Genomic DNA, 15,737 nt, shown 5'->3' with positions numbered 1-15,737 from the left:
AATTATTTTCTTAGTCATCTCTTCTTTATTTTACATATTGGGAGATACTAATAAACACTGTGGGTTTCAATTACACCTGAAGCATTTTAATACATAAAAAAAAAAAAAAAAACACAAACAAACAAACAAAAAAAAAACAAACAAACAAACAATCCAACAAAAGCCCTCTCAGAAATAAGGCTAAATTAACTTAATTGCAGTTTTCATTAATACTGTGTGCAATAGTCTTACAAGACTGTCCTGGGTTGAGTGAGTGGTGGAGTTTTTTGGTGGCAGGGGAGGGGCGGCCCCCTGTGAGAAGCTTCTCAAAGCTCCCCCAGCTCCAAGTCAGCTCCACTTCTGTTTGGAAAACTGTGCCTCTGCGATAACATATTTAAGAAGGGACGTGGTGACGGGCAGTCAGACTTGTGAGGAAGAGTTGCTGCAGCTGCGTGAGCACCAAGGTCAGTGGAGGAACGGAGGAAGAAAGGAGAGGGGAGGTGTGCCGGAGCAGAGACCCCACTGTATCCTGTGGGGAGATGGCAGGGCAGCCATGAAGATCTACGGTGGAGCAGACATTGATTTATGGCCTGTTGCTCCTGCTCAGATGATCAAGGTGCTGTGCCTGAAGAAGGCCGGGGTGTCGTGGGAAAAGGTAGCCCCGCTGCTGTAATTCAGCGCTGGGAGGATTGCAGCATGCGGGGGAGTCCCACGCCAGAGCAGCTCGGGAAGGGCTGCAGCCGTGGGAGAGAATCCAGTCGGAGAAAGTTAGTGACCCATGACGGAGCAGTGTGGGGAACGCTGCGGCCCATGGGAGGAACTCATGTCGGAGAAAGTTTGTGGAGGACTGTCTCCTGTGAGAGGGGGACCACGATGGAGCAGGAGGAACAAGTTTCGGACACTCCCCTCACCGAAGATAAAGGAAGTGGCAGCGCTGACTGCACCCCCCATTCCCTGCCCCTGTGCCACTGGGGGGAGATATCAAGAGCAGAGCTGAGCCAGGGAAGAAGGGAGGGGTGGGGGGAAGGTGTTCTCAAGATGTGGCAATGCTTCTCACTGTCCTACTCTGTTATGTGTTGTTAGTGTCTGTAATAAATGTATGTTCTTTTTTTTCCTTCCCCTAACGAGTCTGCCTTTTGCTTGTGATCATAAAGGGGAATTTTTCCCCATCCCAGTCCTATCTTGAACCCCAAGCCTGGCTCTCTGTCCTTTCTCATTGCCAGAAGAGAAGGGAGAGAGAGCTGCTGCGTGGTGGTTGGCTGCCAACAAGGCCCAAACCACGACAAAAACACAGGAAACAATATCTTCTTTCAGAAATCATGCCCTCATGTTTGGTTACAATATGCATTATATGACCTGTATCTTGCAGTTCTCATGACTCCCTATTCCTACTTTTGCCTCACTGTATCTGAGCTTTATACAAGTTCATAGAACCAACCTGCCTAGAGGAGGGGAAAAGAAAAAAAAAAAGCAGATGAGCAAATGGAAAATTATGCTTCCCCCTCTCCAAGTGGAATTAGTTATCTGATTTGATGCATTTTGTACCTGCAAAACCAGCTGCATCAGTATAATGAAGGAAGAGAAACAGCAGTTGCTTAAATTGGAAGGAGACTTAGGAACATCTTTGGAATAGCAGTTTAAGGAAAGAGTGTTTACATTTTCTCTCTACTCACTTTCTCTAATACACAAACACCCATGACAGATTTGTCCTACAGAAAAGAGCCAAGATTTAGCTAGAGGGAAGTATGCTAATCTTCGCCTTTTTCAAAAACTCACTGACACATGTAAATTTAATTAATCTGTAACACCCTGTCAGCACTTGCAGAAGGGGGAAAGCAATAAGGAATCACAACTTCAAACAACTTCAAATATTTTTTCTTTGTTAACTGTTTGTTGGTTTGTTTGTTTTTCACTGAAGAAATGCAGTTTAATGAGAATTTACACACCATGCACATGTGTATAGGGAAGGGGGGAAAATAAAAATAAAATAATAAAAAAAAAACAAGCCCTGACTCAATATCCAACCTAAATAGCTCAGTTTGGGACTAAACTGGTTTTTCTACTATATCAAACAAATGCTACAGCAATTTAATTAATGAGCTCTAATTCTTCCAACTTTCAATACTTAGACTAGACAAACAGCATCGAAGTATTAGGTGTGCATCTGTTCTTTTCCCTCATTAAAATTGTTCCAACTTTTATCCAGTCCTAGGGGTTCTTCCCCCCAAAAAGCCAAGTGAGACCGATCAGATTTCACACCGACTCCAGACAGGAGCTGCTGAGACTCAGCGTTCTCCGGCAACCTTCCCTCCGCCGCGGCGCGCTGCAGCGCGGGGCTGCGAGGAGCGGGAGGCGCTGCCCCCACGGCTGCGCCCCACGCAGAACCAGCCTCTCCCAAGTTCTCGGTGCTCCCCCTGCTGACGCGGCCCAGGGAAACACGGAGAGAAGGAAGCGGCTGTAGCAAGAGATGGAGAGAATGACAGTAGATTTGGCATGTCAAATCAAAGGAGATGGGGTGTACAAAAGCAGAGGAGAAGGAAAGTAAAGACTGGATGTTGATGAAGAATTTGGGAAAACAAGAACTCTTGCTGGGAGAAAAGATTTGGGGCCTTTAAGGTTTTTAAACTGAAAGAGGGTAGATTTGGATTAGTAATAAATTCTATACTGTGAGGGTGGCAGGGCACTGGCACAGGTTGCCCAGAGAAGCTGTGGCTACCCCCTCCCTGGAAGGGTTCAAGGCCAGGTTGGACGGGGCTTTGAGCAGCCTGGTCTAGTGGAAGGTGTCCCTGCCCATGGCAGGGGGGTTGGAACTAGGTGATCTTTAAGCTCTCTTCCAACCCAAACCATTCCATGATTCTATGATCTTTTACCATTTTTGATAGTGAGCTTTGATACACATCCACACTGTAGATTTGGGGTTTTCTTTTGCTTTCTGTAAGAAAAATAAAACTTTGGAAATTTTAAGCAATCTATGAGGAGCCAAAAAGTTAAAACATAGTAGAATTACTCATACAACCTTAATTCTAGATAAAATACACATTACAATGCAATCTGTATTCAATCCCCTCAATTCTACAAATTATTACTTTTGTTTCCCCCATATGACTCCTCCTTCATTCTGCAGGATCAAAGCCTTATCAGCTGTAGATATGGAAAGCTGTAGATCAAGTGAAGAAGGGAAAGCAGAAAGAGAAAGGAAAAAAATCTTACAGTAAAGAAAGGCTAATGACCTATCAAGTAACTTATTTCTTCTGTCAGGGACAGATTTCCTGTGAGATGGGTCAAGTTTTTTTTAAAAAATCCATGTATTTTTGCTTACTATTTTTTTGTTTCTTATAGTGGATCAAGGGCATTAAATTAAGATAAAACACTATCTGCACTGTGATTCTAAAAAAAAAAAAAAAGTTTTGTTTTGCATTAAAAGTATTTTTTCCATTACTTTATGATATCCTTTAAGGAATAAAAAGCATTAGCCACTGTCAGAGGGAGTCTGAAAGCAATAACAGACTACTCCTTTATTGGAGCATATTTCACTGTTAAAATTAAGTTTGTACTCAACTATTGCTGAATCACAGATGTATATTACTTACCAAATGGAAGAGTGTGCTTTTAGCCTATTAACAGATTCTGCTTTGAATACCACAAAGTGCCACTAGGTGACGTAATTCAGCACCGTCGGAAGGGGCCTTGCACCAGTGCATGAATTCAATGTTCAAATCGACTGGAGCGAGGAGCGGAGAACATATTTCAGGGTCAAACTAATCTAATCAGAACATCTTGAAAAGCTAGCAAAGAGGAAGCCACAAAAGTAAAAGTCATATTCAAAAATCATTATTTGTTTACTAGTGAGTTACATATACACAACACTCCAGTTCTTGCCTTACTATATCCAGAGAAAGTGAATAACCATACCGACCCATTGACTGTAAATGCACCAGCATTTATTTATATAAATCAACAAAGCTACTCACTACTAATAGGAATCATGCCATTTCTTCCTCTTCCCTTCCACGCTCCAAGCATTCTTCTGTTTAAGTTACAGATCCCATCCACATTTATAGTGAGTGGGTTTAGCTCTCCTAGATGTTAAAAAGCCATTTGCTTCCTTTTTTTTCCTGTTTGTTTCTTGCTATCTTAGAAACCTAAATGGACTCCCTGATAGATCAGAGGGTTATCTAAACTCAGAGCATGTGGGGAAAAGCGCACCCAGAAAGAGGGAGGGATGAGGACTGAAACAACGCCCTTCAACAGCAGAGAGCTGTTAGTTCTACTCAACACATTTCATTTAGCTAGCTATGTCCTTCATATGAAGTATAAATTAATATGGTACATAACATTTGTCTCTGAAGAATGACCTAGGAACCTGTTCAAATGTGGTTTTCATTTCTTGGATAATTTCACTGCTAGCATACTGACAAGTACTAGTGCAGCTTCTATGCATTAATATTTTCCATAATCAAACCAACACCACAGGAATAATTGTTGCTTTGTAGGAAATTATCTTTACAACTGATGCAATGACCAAAACCATAATAATTACTATGAGACACTCCATAAAGTTATTTCAACAGGACACTTAGGTAGACAACAGAAAACACAACTATAAGTGATACCTAGCATTTTCCTTGAGGTCTCAGTCAAGAAAGATTATCATTAAATCGGAGCAGTAAAATGTGAATCAGTTACACCTCCACGACACTTCTCTAGCTTACTATTTACATTCAAAGTTTTGGTCATTATGTTTTTTGTAGTCTATGTATTCACAAAAAGTGATAATAATCAATGGAAGATTGGATAAATGTTTCATCACAGGGCCTGCTGATTGTTAATTGCTAACTAGAAACACACGGCAATTATCCTTTAAATTGTAATTGCTCTCATGTGATGCTCACTTATGGCATTACAATCACTCCGTCAAAGTCCTTTGAATGGGGACTTTGCCTCAAGCCATGTTCTATATCTCAGGTAAATCATCATAATAACACTCAACACGTGAATATTAGCATTTGAAATATATAATTCACTTCAAGCATATATTTCCTTCTGTTCATCACCTTCACAGCAACTAACATTCCTCCTAGTTTTGTTGAGCTCCTTGTTTGTTTAGTTCTAACAGTGCAGGGATTAATGGTCTGGGGAAAATAAAGTTTGTTATGAATTAGGACCCCCACCAAAAAACACAAACTACTTAAATTTAAATATCAAGTGAAGGAAACATAACAGAAAGATCTTATGGGGGGGGGGGGGGGGGGGGGGGAAGAGAAAACACACACCACTGAACCACATATTAAATAATACTAAAAGTCTTAAAAACAAAACAGTTATTGAACTTATAACATAGGAGAACTCTATGAATTTTTTATAGCATAGTCACATGCCAACACAGGCATGTCATCCACTTCTGTTTGCAATAAATGGGCCAGTATTTAAAACATGGGCAGCCACCACAGCCACTTTCATTTTATGTCTGCAAATGGTTTTCTGCTGACAGTTATACCAACACAAAAATGTTGTCAGAAATACATTTTGTTTTACCTACGAAGCAGCAAAAGTCCTTCCTGGTATGTCCAACTTATAAATTAAAACTACTATCATTGGTTTTAAACTGATTGCATTAAATGCAAAAATATCCTCAGCAGCAAAAATTCTTGGAGCAATTATGACAAATCTATGAAAGTTTTTATCACCAACAGATAAAGCAAAGGAGATTCCCCCTTCCTTTAAAAAGATGCTTGATTTTTAAAGAGAGATGAGCAATAGGGAAATCCCTACTCCTAACATCCTAAATAAAATTTCAAAACCAAACTACTTCAGAGGATGTAAAGAGAAATTCTAGAAAGACTTTCTCAGGTGATTCAGTGACATGGAAAAACTAGGGAGAAAGCCTCACCACCCTAACCATAGCATGAACCTGAAAGACTGCTCTACTACAAAAATATATTATCTTCCTGTGTTTGAAGCTAAGGCTTTTCTCCTAAAAGCTATAGGCCAAATTATTTTGAACTAGACAGATAATAAATCCTTCAGTCATTGATCATGTTAAAACAGACAAGGAAACAAACAAAACACCCACAAACAAACCCACAAGTTTCATTAACACTGAAATACAAATTTAAAAACTGACATCATAGTGGCAATCCTTTGTTGCTTAAAAACATTTGCTCATCTATTAAAATAAGCACAATAATAATTAACAACTAGAAACAATAATATAATAAAGGAATGATGTCTTACTGATCCTTCTGATTATATGTTACCTGCAACACTAAATATGTTGCAATGATTCACTTCAGAAGTTGTCTATGACTTTAACATTTTTCTAGACCAAACTTTACTCTTTCCAGGACTTACCTGCAGATTTGTAGGAATAGGAACCAAGCTAACTAAAAATATGGTCCATTTCAGACAAATGATCCTGAACACTTAATTATTTCCCAGTAATTTTTCCATAATATTACACTAAGCATTCAAGACTATACCCCTTGATTGTCATCAAAGCAGACTACTTAGCAACATTCTCTGTCCTGGTTTGGTTTTCTTTTTTTTTTTTTTTTTTTTTTTGTTTTGTTTTGTTTGTGTTTGTTTTTGTTTTTTTCAGTTCATTGGTTGGCGGTATTTTAAGATTGACTTTGTCTGGTAAATGCAGAAAAAGAATCTGCAGATTTCTCTGTTGTTTGGGGGTTTGGGTTTTTTTGAAGGGTTTTTGGTGGTTTGTTTTTGGTTTGGTTTTTTTTTTTTTTTCACTAAAAAGAAAATCTGTAACTTCTAACTTGCATCTTAATGGGTTTTAAATGCTCTAGATTGCTGTGAGTGGAATTAGAGGCACATAAAGACAATGCAACTGCCATCCCTGTTAGTTTATTCAGATAAGCTTTTCATTAAAATATAAGTGTCAGCTATGCAAAGTAGTTACTTCGAAGCTTATGTTGTCACCTCCTAGAAGTTGCCTGCTGATAAAAAAGAAAACCAAACCACCCACTTGGTCACTCAAGACAATTTTTCTCATTATTACAGGGAGAACAGAAGGTTTTATAACTGAAGATGTATGTATGAAGAATATTCAAAGTCAGCATCTACATTTTTCTTACTTAAATCGTGCTTCAGCACACTTAAAAGAACATGGAAATCCCATTACATTTTATGGCAGAAAATATTATTCCTGCCTGAGAAATATAGAAAACCTTAGAGAAAAAAATAGCTAGAAGGGTAGCATTATCTGGCTTTTGTCATCTCACTACAAATACATCACTGTTCATACAGAGTGACACGAAGTTCTTTGAAGTCTAAGAATTAACATGTTGTCTCAAGCATGTTCAGCTCTGCGTGAAAACTAGTTCATTATCTCTGTATAAACTCAAGCAGTAGTGACTGTTTACTGAAACAACCTGTAAATGTGTTAGCCTGTGTTTGCAGAGGATAAGGACTGTGCCATCCCAGGCCCACTTCAGACCGTAAAAGTGGTTATTTTCTCACCCTTATCTGAATCATCCTTGAACAGACTGCCTCTGAACAGAGTTTACACTCCTCTTCTTTGATCTACTTTATAAGAACATCAGAACTGTTTACTTTGAAATGCACCCAGTTCTTTCTTGAGGTGCAGGGAAAGGAAATCATGTTTTAAGATCATGTTTTAAGACATGAGCAGATAAATTCAAGCCAACTAGTCATTTTCTCAGTGTTTCTTGTCTTGTCCAATATCCTGAAACATAACTTCTCACTGTTTAGTCTGATTCTTAAATAAATTCATAAGAATTAACTCATTCTGTTACCTATTAGATAATCCAAAACTTCCCACCCTACTTTCTACAAACGACATAACAAATTGCCATGCTAACGCCACTGTGATCTAGTTTCAAACCTTCCCTCCCTGAAGACTTCTTTAAATCTCTGATACTACATAAACTGAAGCCAACACCTGTACCTCACACTTCAGAGGAAGATCAGAATCCTAACTGCAGCACTCTGCCTCACAGACAGCAGTGAAAAGTATTTAACCCAGCATTTCTAAAGAACTCCTAGTTCAAACAATATCTACCCACCCTGACTTGACAAAGAGCAGCATGTCGCTCACAGGCGTGTTGAGAAGATACTCGTATCAGTGTTTCTCCATCATTGTTCCGTATTTGTTCCTACCTCGCGTCACTCTCCTTTGCTGGTAGAAAGACAACAGGATCCTTCCAAATCTTGCATCAAATAGGCAAGAGGGTAACCAAATTTGGGTTTAAATCGAATAAAGGAAGCCTCTCTATATCCTCCTTTTATACCAGTCCCTTCTGAATCCTTATCCTTCATACCCGAAGATAAAGATTGAAAATCACGGCGTGGTTGAGGAGTCGAGGCCATGCTTGGGCAGCATAAAAAGCACGGGCCGTAATGAAATTATCGGCAGCTACGTGGTCAGGAGACGACTCGGAGCTGAACTTGGCGCCAGGTCAGGTAGCCTTGGGTTCTGCTAACTACCGCGTTCAGAGATTAGGCGGATGTAACAATCACCTGAAAGGGGAGATTAAAGCGCTTCTCAATGGGGTCCTTTGTTCTCGGCCTCATTTGATGCTTTGCGGCCTTTTCAAACCACGTCGCGGAAGGCGCTTTAAATGTTTGTCCCCGAAGCCGGGGCGGCTTCAGTGAGCGGGGAGCGCCGGCAGCAGCGGCGGAGCGGGGAGCAATGGAGAAGGGGCCCTTCTCGGTAGAGTGGCTGGCCCAGAGCAGCCGTGGCCGAACCCGGCCCGTGGCCGCAGCCCGCCTGCCCCGCTCCCCGCCCGGAGGCACCGGCGGCCGGGAGAGCCCGGGTGCCCGCGGTGAGTCCCGCCTCCCTCCGCGGGCGGGCGGCGCGGCGGGGCCGTTGGCGGAGGCCGTTAGGCTAACGGTGCCCGCACGTGAGGCGGCTGTCGGGGGACAGCGGCCGCACGTGCGGCCGCTGCCGACGTCACCGCCCGCGCGGCCCGACGCCCGCGGCGGGAAGGTCTCCGTGTCCGCGTGTCCCCCTGACGCCCCCCATCCCATCCCCGCAGCCGCGCTCCGGCACCGCGAGGCCGCGGGCCGCTGCAGCCCCGGGCGCGAAGCGGAGGCGGGCGGCGGCGCTGCGCCCGGACGGCCCCGCACCAAGTTCTCGGCCGCGCAGCTGCAGGAGCTGGAGCGGAGCTTCCGCGAGCAGCGCTACATCGGCGCCAGCGAGAAGCGGCGCCTGGCCGCCCTGCTGAACCTCTCCCAGAGCCAGGTGAGCTCGGCCGCGGCCCTCGCACCCCTGCTGAAATCCGCGGGAGGGGAGAGGCGCCCTCGGCCCGGGTTTGCGCGGGAAGGGCACCTCACGGTTCACCGTCACCGCGGGGACGGGGACAGTGCAGGCTCCCGCAGGCGCGGTGGGTCAGATCGCCTGTCAGCCCCTGCTCTCCCTCTGGCAGAGAACGACCCGAATAGCCCCTGCTCTGGCTGGCACAGCTCTGCTGCCCGCCTCGGGTTTTGCGTTAAACCGGAGGCAATCCGCAAACGGAAAACGGTGAATACAAATTTAAAAGGTGAAACCTCATCGGAGGCAAAATACTTGCACAATCACCACAGTTTAAATTTTCAGGCTAATTCTTCCTTAAAATTGTGTATCTACCTGGCAGTATTGCAGGATTTCTCTGGGAACAGAACTAGCCCTTTTAATCCCACTGCACCAGTCCTGGTCCGAATCTGATCTCCAAGGAATTGGTTTGCAGTGCATCATGAAGTTGAATTCCTCCTCATGCTGATACAATTACTCTGCGCTGAATATACATCAATACTAATAACCCTAAATATTACAAGTATCAACATACTCTGTTACTCTAACAATAAGTCTGACTTTAGAATGTGTTACTATATGGAAAAGGGACAAGAGGGTGGGTTCTTGACTTTTTTTTTAATTTTTCTCTCTCTCAGATAAAAACCTGGTTTCAGAATCGTCGTATGAAGTTTAAACGTCAGAGTCAAGATGCCAGAGTGGAAGCTCTTTTCTCAGGCTTATTTTTGCCCTGTCATTGTTATCCAGATATCGCTACATCCAGCTATTCTCATGGGATGGATGTCAACATCTCATCTACCTCTACTGTTTCCCTTCACACAGCTATGCCAAGCCCGGCCTTGTTGTTACCTTCTGTTCCAGCTCAGCCCCTTCAGCCAGTTTTGCCAAGTCCAGCTTTACTGTTGCCTCCCAGCCCAGGATTATCTTGCTACTCTCCTGTAATTCCAGCAGTGACTTTAACCGATGACCATAAAAGACTGAGGTTCCAGCCATATCTTCCTTCCTGTTAAAAATGCCAAAGATGACCTGTAATCTAAATAACAACTGCCAAATATCTCTAAGAGTAATTATTTAACTTATTTTGTTATATTAAGTAGATGGCTGATTCAATTTTATTTTTTTAATCAAATTTTGGGGTTTATGATAAAGGAGAACAAAAATTTGCATGTATTAGAGAAGTAATACTAAGAGTAGAAGTGGACTACTTGAAACTTGCCTTTGTTCCTACAGTCTTCACTATGTTGTATTGAGACTTCTATAAAAATTTTCCTATCTGAAAGTTTTTCAGAAAACAACCAATAATAATGTGGGGATCTCCACTGAAAAAGTGGAGTGCTGTTTACACTTCAATTTATATAGTAATTATATAATGTAATAGACAACAGTGCTAAAAACTTCAGCCATTCTACTTGAGTGTGGGTTTTTAAGGAAAGAGTTGTAAGCTGCAGCAAGTGCATTTAAATTAAAACGGTACCAAATGTGGCAGCCCTATGAAGAAAACTGAACAAATTGCCCATTATTGTCTTTATCTGTATATTCTGCACCATTCTTTAAATAATCTCCCCTGTTTGTTGATTTAGATATTCCATTTATGCATCTAAAGAGAGGTAAGGCAAAGGAGTTAATTGGCAAGCATGTATTTTGATGCCAGCCTCAAACATAAATTAAATCTGATGAAAATGCTGGAGTTGTTCACAAGTTCAGGTCTCTGTGACACTCAAAATTAGAATGTTTAAGTTTTTACTTCTAAAGTTTCAGCTGTAACATGGTAGCCTCACTAATCTTAAAGTGCAGGATTTTGATAGGTTTGCTACCAGGCTCAGGGCTGTTCCTAAAAATCTCAAAGCTGAGCCTTTAGGAAACAATGAGAAACAAGAGATCTTGCATTAGCATAAAGCAGCTGCAGCAGCAGGTGTGATTACATCTCCTTCCCTACCCCTGACCATCCTAACCTGATTGCCAGGTGATGGTTAGGCCACTTTGCGATTGCCAAGAGAGAAATAAATAAATAAACACACAGAAACCCCCTCCATTACAATGCAGAGATTACTCATATGAAAAAAAAATGTTGACAAACAGGCCTACAGTAGCATTGTGCCATGCCTTTCTTTCCCCCCTCTCCCCTCCCATTAACAGTTATGTTGTAGGGGCTAGGAGAGCAAAGGTGAAATCAGTCTTTGGCAGGCAATAGGGATATTGAGATACAGGAGGGGACATACTTCCATCCAAATTCCTGCCTCCTGAGTCTCCTGCCTGATTATAACTTATAGTGAAAAAGAAATTCCTGAGCATTCTGTAGCAAGGGTGTCTTCAAACCTGCTCTCAAGCACTCCTACCTTTCCTACGGAGGGGGAGGGTGGGAGATACTTGAAGGAATTTCTACCTCTCCCAACACACCCCAGTGCCACACCACAACAGCACTGCTCCGAGGAGCAGCTAGGCAGCCAGTCAGCCTGTAATTCCACAACTTGCTTCTCCCAATGACCAGCAAATTTGCTTCCAACATGTCAAACTGGATCCTCTTGGTGTTAAGACTGCATCTGGTTTGGAACAGCACAATTGGAGGAAATTCCCTTTACCCCTTCCAAGCCATCCTTTCATAAGTGAGAAGCCCCTAGGCTATTAAATCGAAACTGGGTTCACTGGATTGGAAGGTGGAGGGGGAAAAGATTTAGACTACAAAGCAGCAATTAGTTTCTAATATATATAGAAGACCTTTCAGGTGAATTAAGGAAGCCTAATTCACACTTCTTATATATTGATCTTTTAATTAGACTTTGAACAAGCTCTTTCAGGAGAGGAGTGAAAACTGGTCGCAGGAAATACTAAAATAACAACAAATTTCAGGATTGCTAAAGCAAAAACTTGAGCTACTTCCTTTAAATGTTTCTTCTAAATGGTTCAATTTACTAAAATAAAAAAAAAAAATCAAAATATTCAATTAACATGGGCATTTAGTGGTGAATCAAAGACCAAATTTGCAGGTTAAAATCCCATTTAGATGATACAGCTATGAACCAAACACGATTATGGTCTTAATTTTTTTACAAAGTATTTGTTTTGGTAATTGTAAAACTTTTAACATTTGTGTTTAACACAGCTGATGTTTTCACATGGAAGGTGGGACTGGAAATGCAAAGCAATAAGTTGATTAATATTCAGAAGAGAAACTCACCAACAGTTTATCCTTCCTCCTGGAGGATGTGCTTAGCCAAAAGCACAGTACAATGCAACTGTTGAGGTCCAGGCTCCCAAACACACTCAATAACAGACACACTCAGCATGAGCATAGGAAAGTCACATAAAATGGATTAAAACATCCCTTTAGCACAAAACCAGAGTTCAGGTGACCTTTATAGAGTTGGCACATATAACTCTGTTCAGATTTTATTTTTATGTATGTGGAAAACTGGGAATGTGCAATGAAAACCAGTTTCTTAATGTGCCCATTTCAGACTATACCTAATGACTTTGCCCTACATCATGGGAAATTTGGCAGAAAGCAAGTTTCTGCCACTGGTTTTCTCCCTCCGGTTCCCTTTCAATAGCTTCCTTTCAGTCTACTCTCTTCTGAATGAAAACAGACTACCAATATTTAAAAATTGATAGCTTATCAAACCAAAAATTACCGAGTGGCACCACATCCAATAAATTTTAATATCAATTAGTACAAATATAAAATTATTCATTTTCACATTTAACATAAAATAATAAACACATACTCTTCCTAATCAAACGATATTCTGAGCACAAAATACATTACAGCATACAACAGTTTTCCCCTTGCCTGCCCTTGTGTTTTCACTGTAATGCATATACAGGGTGGCATTGCTTGTCCATTTTGCTCTGAATCATCGGATGGAAAGAAGGATGAGGAAGAAAGTGTTGATGGTAGTACGGCAACTCATTTGCCATAAAGCGGTAGGTGCTTTGCGATGCATCGTATCTGGGAAATGAGAAGCTGAACTGCACAGCAGGCACCGGGGTAAAAGGCAGGAGTCTCTGGTGCTGAGGAGCAAAGGGGTAGTGGAAACCGTCCTGGAACAGAGCTGGTGGGCTCCCCGGGGGATAGCTGTACAGGGGAGCAGGAGACACGAGGCCGTGCTGATGGTCCTGGATCTGCCTCTTCAGTTTCATCCTCCGGTTCTGAAACCAGGTCTTGATCTGAGCAACAAAACAGAACGGGGTGGGGGGGTGGAGGAGACAAATCAGGGACTTAGCCTAAAAATAATGCTTTTGCCATTTTGCTCCACTTCAATTGACAGTTGGACTGATGTTCTCGCCCTAGGTAAGTGAGGGCAGAGGATGTGGGGGTTGTAGAGGGAAAGAGTGTCCGCGTTCAGAGATTTTAGATTAATCACTTCGACTCTTTAAGACAGTATGTAAATTTTGCAAGGTCTACACAGATCGCTGTACAGCAAGAATAAGCAGTTTACCTTAATAGTAAGGAACCCTGATACTTCCCCAGTAGAAAGTGCCCCCAAGTTCCCCGAACGTTAACGCGTTAATTAAACCCCGAGGAATCCCACTACCCTTCCCACAGCCGCTGCTAAACCCAGCTGAAGACAGCTACAGCTGTCGGTTCAGCGCGGCGGAGGCGATTCCGCCGAGCCCGGCTGCCCCGTGCCCGGCGGGGCAGGGAAGGATCCGCTTCCTCCGGGACCCACCTGGATCTCCGAGAGCTGCAAGGCAGCCGCCAGCTTCCTCCTCTCCGACGCCCCCAGGTACTTCTGACGCTGGAAGGTCTTCTCCAGCCGGCAGATCTGCTCCGAGGTGAAGGCGGTCCTCGCCCGCCGCTGCCGCCCGCGGGTCCCGCCCGCCGCCGCCGCCCGCTCCCCGCCCGCGCTCTCGCTCTCGTAGCCAGAGGACTCGTCGGCGCTCAGCCAGTCTCCTTCGGGGGCTGTAAAGGAGGAGAGAAAGGGCGGCGATGAGGCCTCTTCCCCCGGCTGGGGGGGTGCCTCCGCCTCCCTTCATCCTGCAGAGTCGTTGCACGGACTGGCGTCGAGATCCTGTATGTGTCCCCCGCCCACTCCCCTCTTCTTCGTCCCTGTCCACTCCTCACCCACCTGGCTCCGACGGGCACGGGTCAGTGGGCTCCCGGGGAATGTCTCGGCCCCGCTCTGCCGCGCAGGGCTCACTGTCCGCCGGCTGGCTCGGCTGCAGCCCCCGCCGTCGGGGCTCAGCTCTGACCAAGAGGGGGGTAGTACCGAGAGAGGTGGGGGCGCGGGGAGGGGGCGCGCAGCAGATGTGGGGCCTAAGCCCGCAGGGCTTGGTCTCTGCCAAAGGGAGTTCGACCTCGTTCATGGCGTAGAAGGGCTGGGGGACCGCCGACCTCGGCCCGCTCTTATATGGGCGCTCCGGTCCCGGACGGGCTCGTTTGCAAGTGTGAACCCACATCAAAGTGGGAATCGAGCAGAGATAACAGCTGCCAGAGAGGAGGAGAGTTCACACGTCTGGCAAATGTCTACAGCCCCTGGCTCCAGCGTGTCTGCGGGGCCGAGGAGACCCCCTTGAAGTGCAAACCTGCCCCTCTCCCCCGGAGGGCAGGGCACGGGCAGGCCCGGCCCCGCAAATGGACGTTTAAAGATACCGACGGTGCCGATAAACAGCGCGTTTTTACCCACTTCCTTTTCAGCCGTGGGGTTCTGCATTGCGCAGGTACAAGAAACCAGCCCCGCTACTGCCCGGCCCGGCCCGCACCGTCGAGGCAGGGATGAGGCAGGGACAGGGATGAAGGGTGAGGGATAACGTAACGCCGGTGGGGCCTGCCAGCCCCGCCATCGAGCACTTCACCTCGGGGGGAGCTGTGGAGATCGGACTCCCTGGGAAAAGCCGTTGGGGGGCCGCTATGAAGAAGTCCCTATCCTCGAGGCTGAGCCCTCACCCCTGGGGACCACGGCCGGGCTGTGGGGTTAGCAAGGCCGCCGGCCCTCTCAGCTTGAACTTGGCGCCGTCTGTCTAGCCAGAAAACGCAACAGATCTCCAGAAGAGTTTAGCGATCAAAGGACTAAGTGACCAGCAAAGCTTGCACCTCATCAGCTTCAAACTATCCTAATCCACACGTCGCTTCCCGAGAAAGACGATGCCCTTGTAATGCAAGGAGGACACGAAGACACACACATCCCCACACCCAGCCCCACCCCCCCCACCCCCCCCCCCCAGTAAAGTTTGCTCGAGGAAAGGCCGGATGGGGAAAGTGGCATCCCGGCAGCTCAGCCCGTGTCCGTGCTCTTGTATCCCGCTTACACCCGGCTTTTAGCCGCACCGACCGACCACAACCACACCGGCTGTAGAGATACTTGGATAACACATATTCTAACCCTCGATCCTTCCTTAAAACCAGGGGAACGATCGCTACCCCTGTAACTGGTTAAACGTACTGACAGGACCTCAACCTCCACTCAACTCCTCAGTGTTCCTGCTGAGATGCACAGCTGAAAGGAGTGGGCACCATAAATCTGGGTCTAACAGGGTGGGAGTTTGTTTCTTTCTG

The 15,737-nt window shown here is 44.7% G+C and overlaps 2 protein-coding genes across 2 annotated transcripts; one reads left to right on the top strand and one right to left on the bottom strand.

Annotated features, from left to right (window-relative positions):
* Window positions 1-8,644: 8,644 nt before the first annotated feature.
* Window positions 8,645-10,305, top strand: LOC116961918 (homeobox protein vex1-like). The gene is made up of 2 exons (XM_042806983.1): window positions 8,645-9,196; window positions 9,883-10,305. Exons 1-2 carry the CDS (start codon window positions 8,645-8,647, stop codon window positions 10,252-10,254), a joined length of 924 nt encoding a protein of 307 aa, XP_042662917.1. The 3' UTR covers window positions 10,255-10,305.
* A 2,326-nt stretch (window positions 10,306-12,631) lies between these two features.
* LOC116962110 (homeobox protein vent1-like) lies at window positions 12,632-14,548 on the bottom strand. The gene is made up of 3 exons (XM_032995082.2): window positions 14,311-14,548; window positions 13,912-14,144; window positions 12,632-13,408 (listed from the first exon to the last, which is right to left on the bottom strand). Exons 1-3 carry the CDS (start codon window positions 14,546-14,548, stop codon window positions 13,046-13,048), a joined length of 834 nt encoding a protein of 277 aa, XP_032850973.2. The 3' UTR covers window positions 12,632-13,045.
* Window positions 14,549-15,737: the final 1,189 nt, after the last annotated feature.

The sequence above is a fragment of the Tyto alba genome, unplaced genomic scaffold, assembly GCF_018691265.1.
Source record: "Tyto alba isolate M040663 unplaced genomic scaffold, T.alba_DEE_v4.0 Super-Scaffold_1, whole genome shotgun sequence".
Lineage (NCBI taxonomy): Eukaryota > Metazoa > Chordata > Aves > Strigiformes > Tytonidae > Tyto > Tyto alba.
Note: the sequence above shows the minus strand (reverse complement) of the source record. Positions and strands in the feature narration are given on the sequence as shown.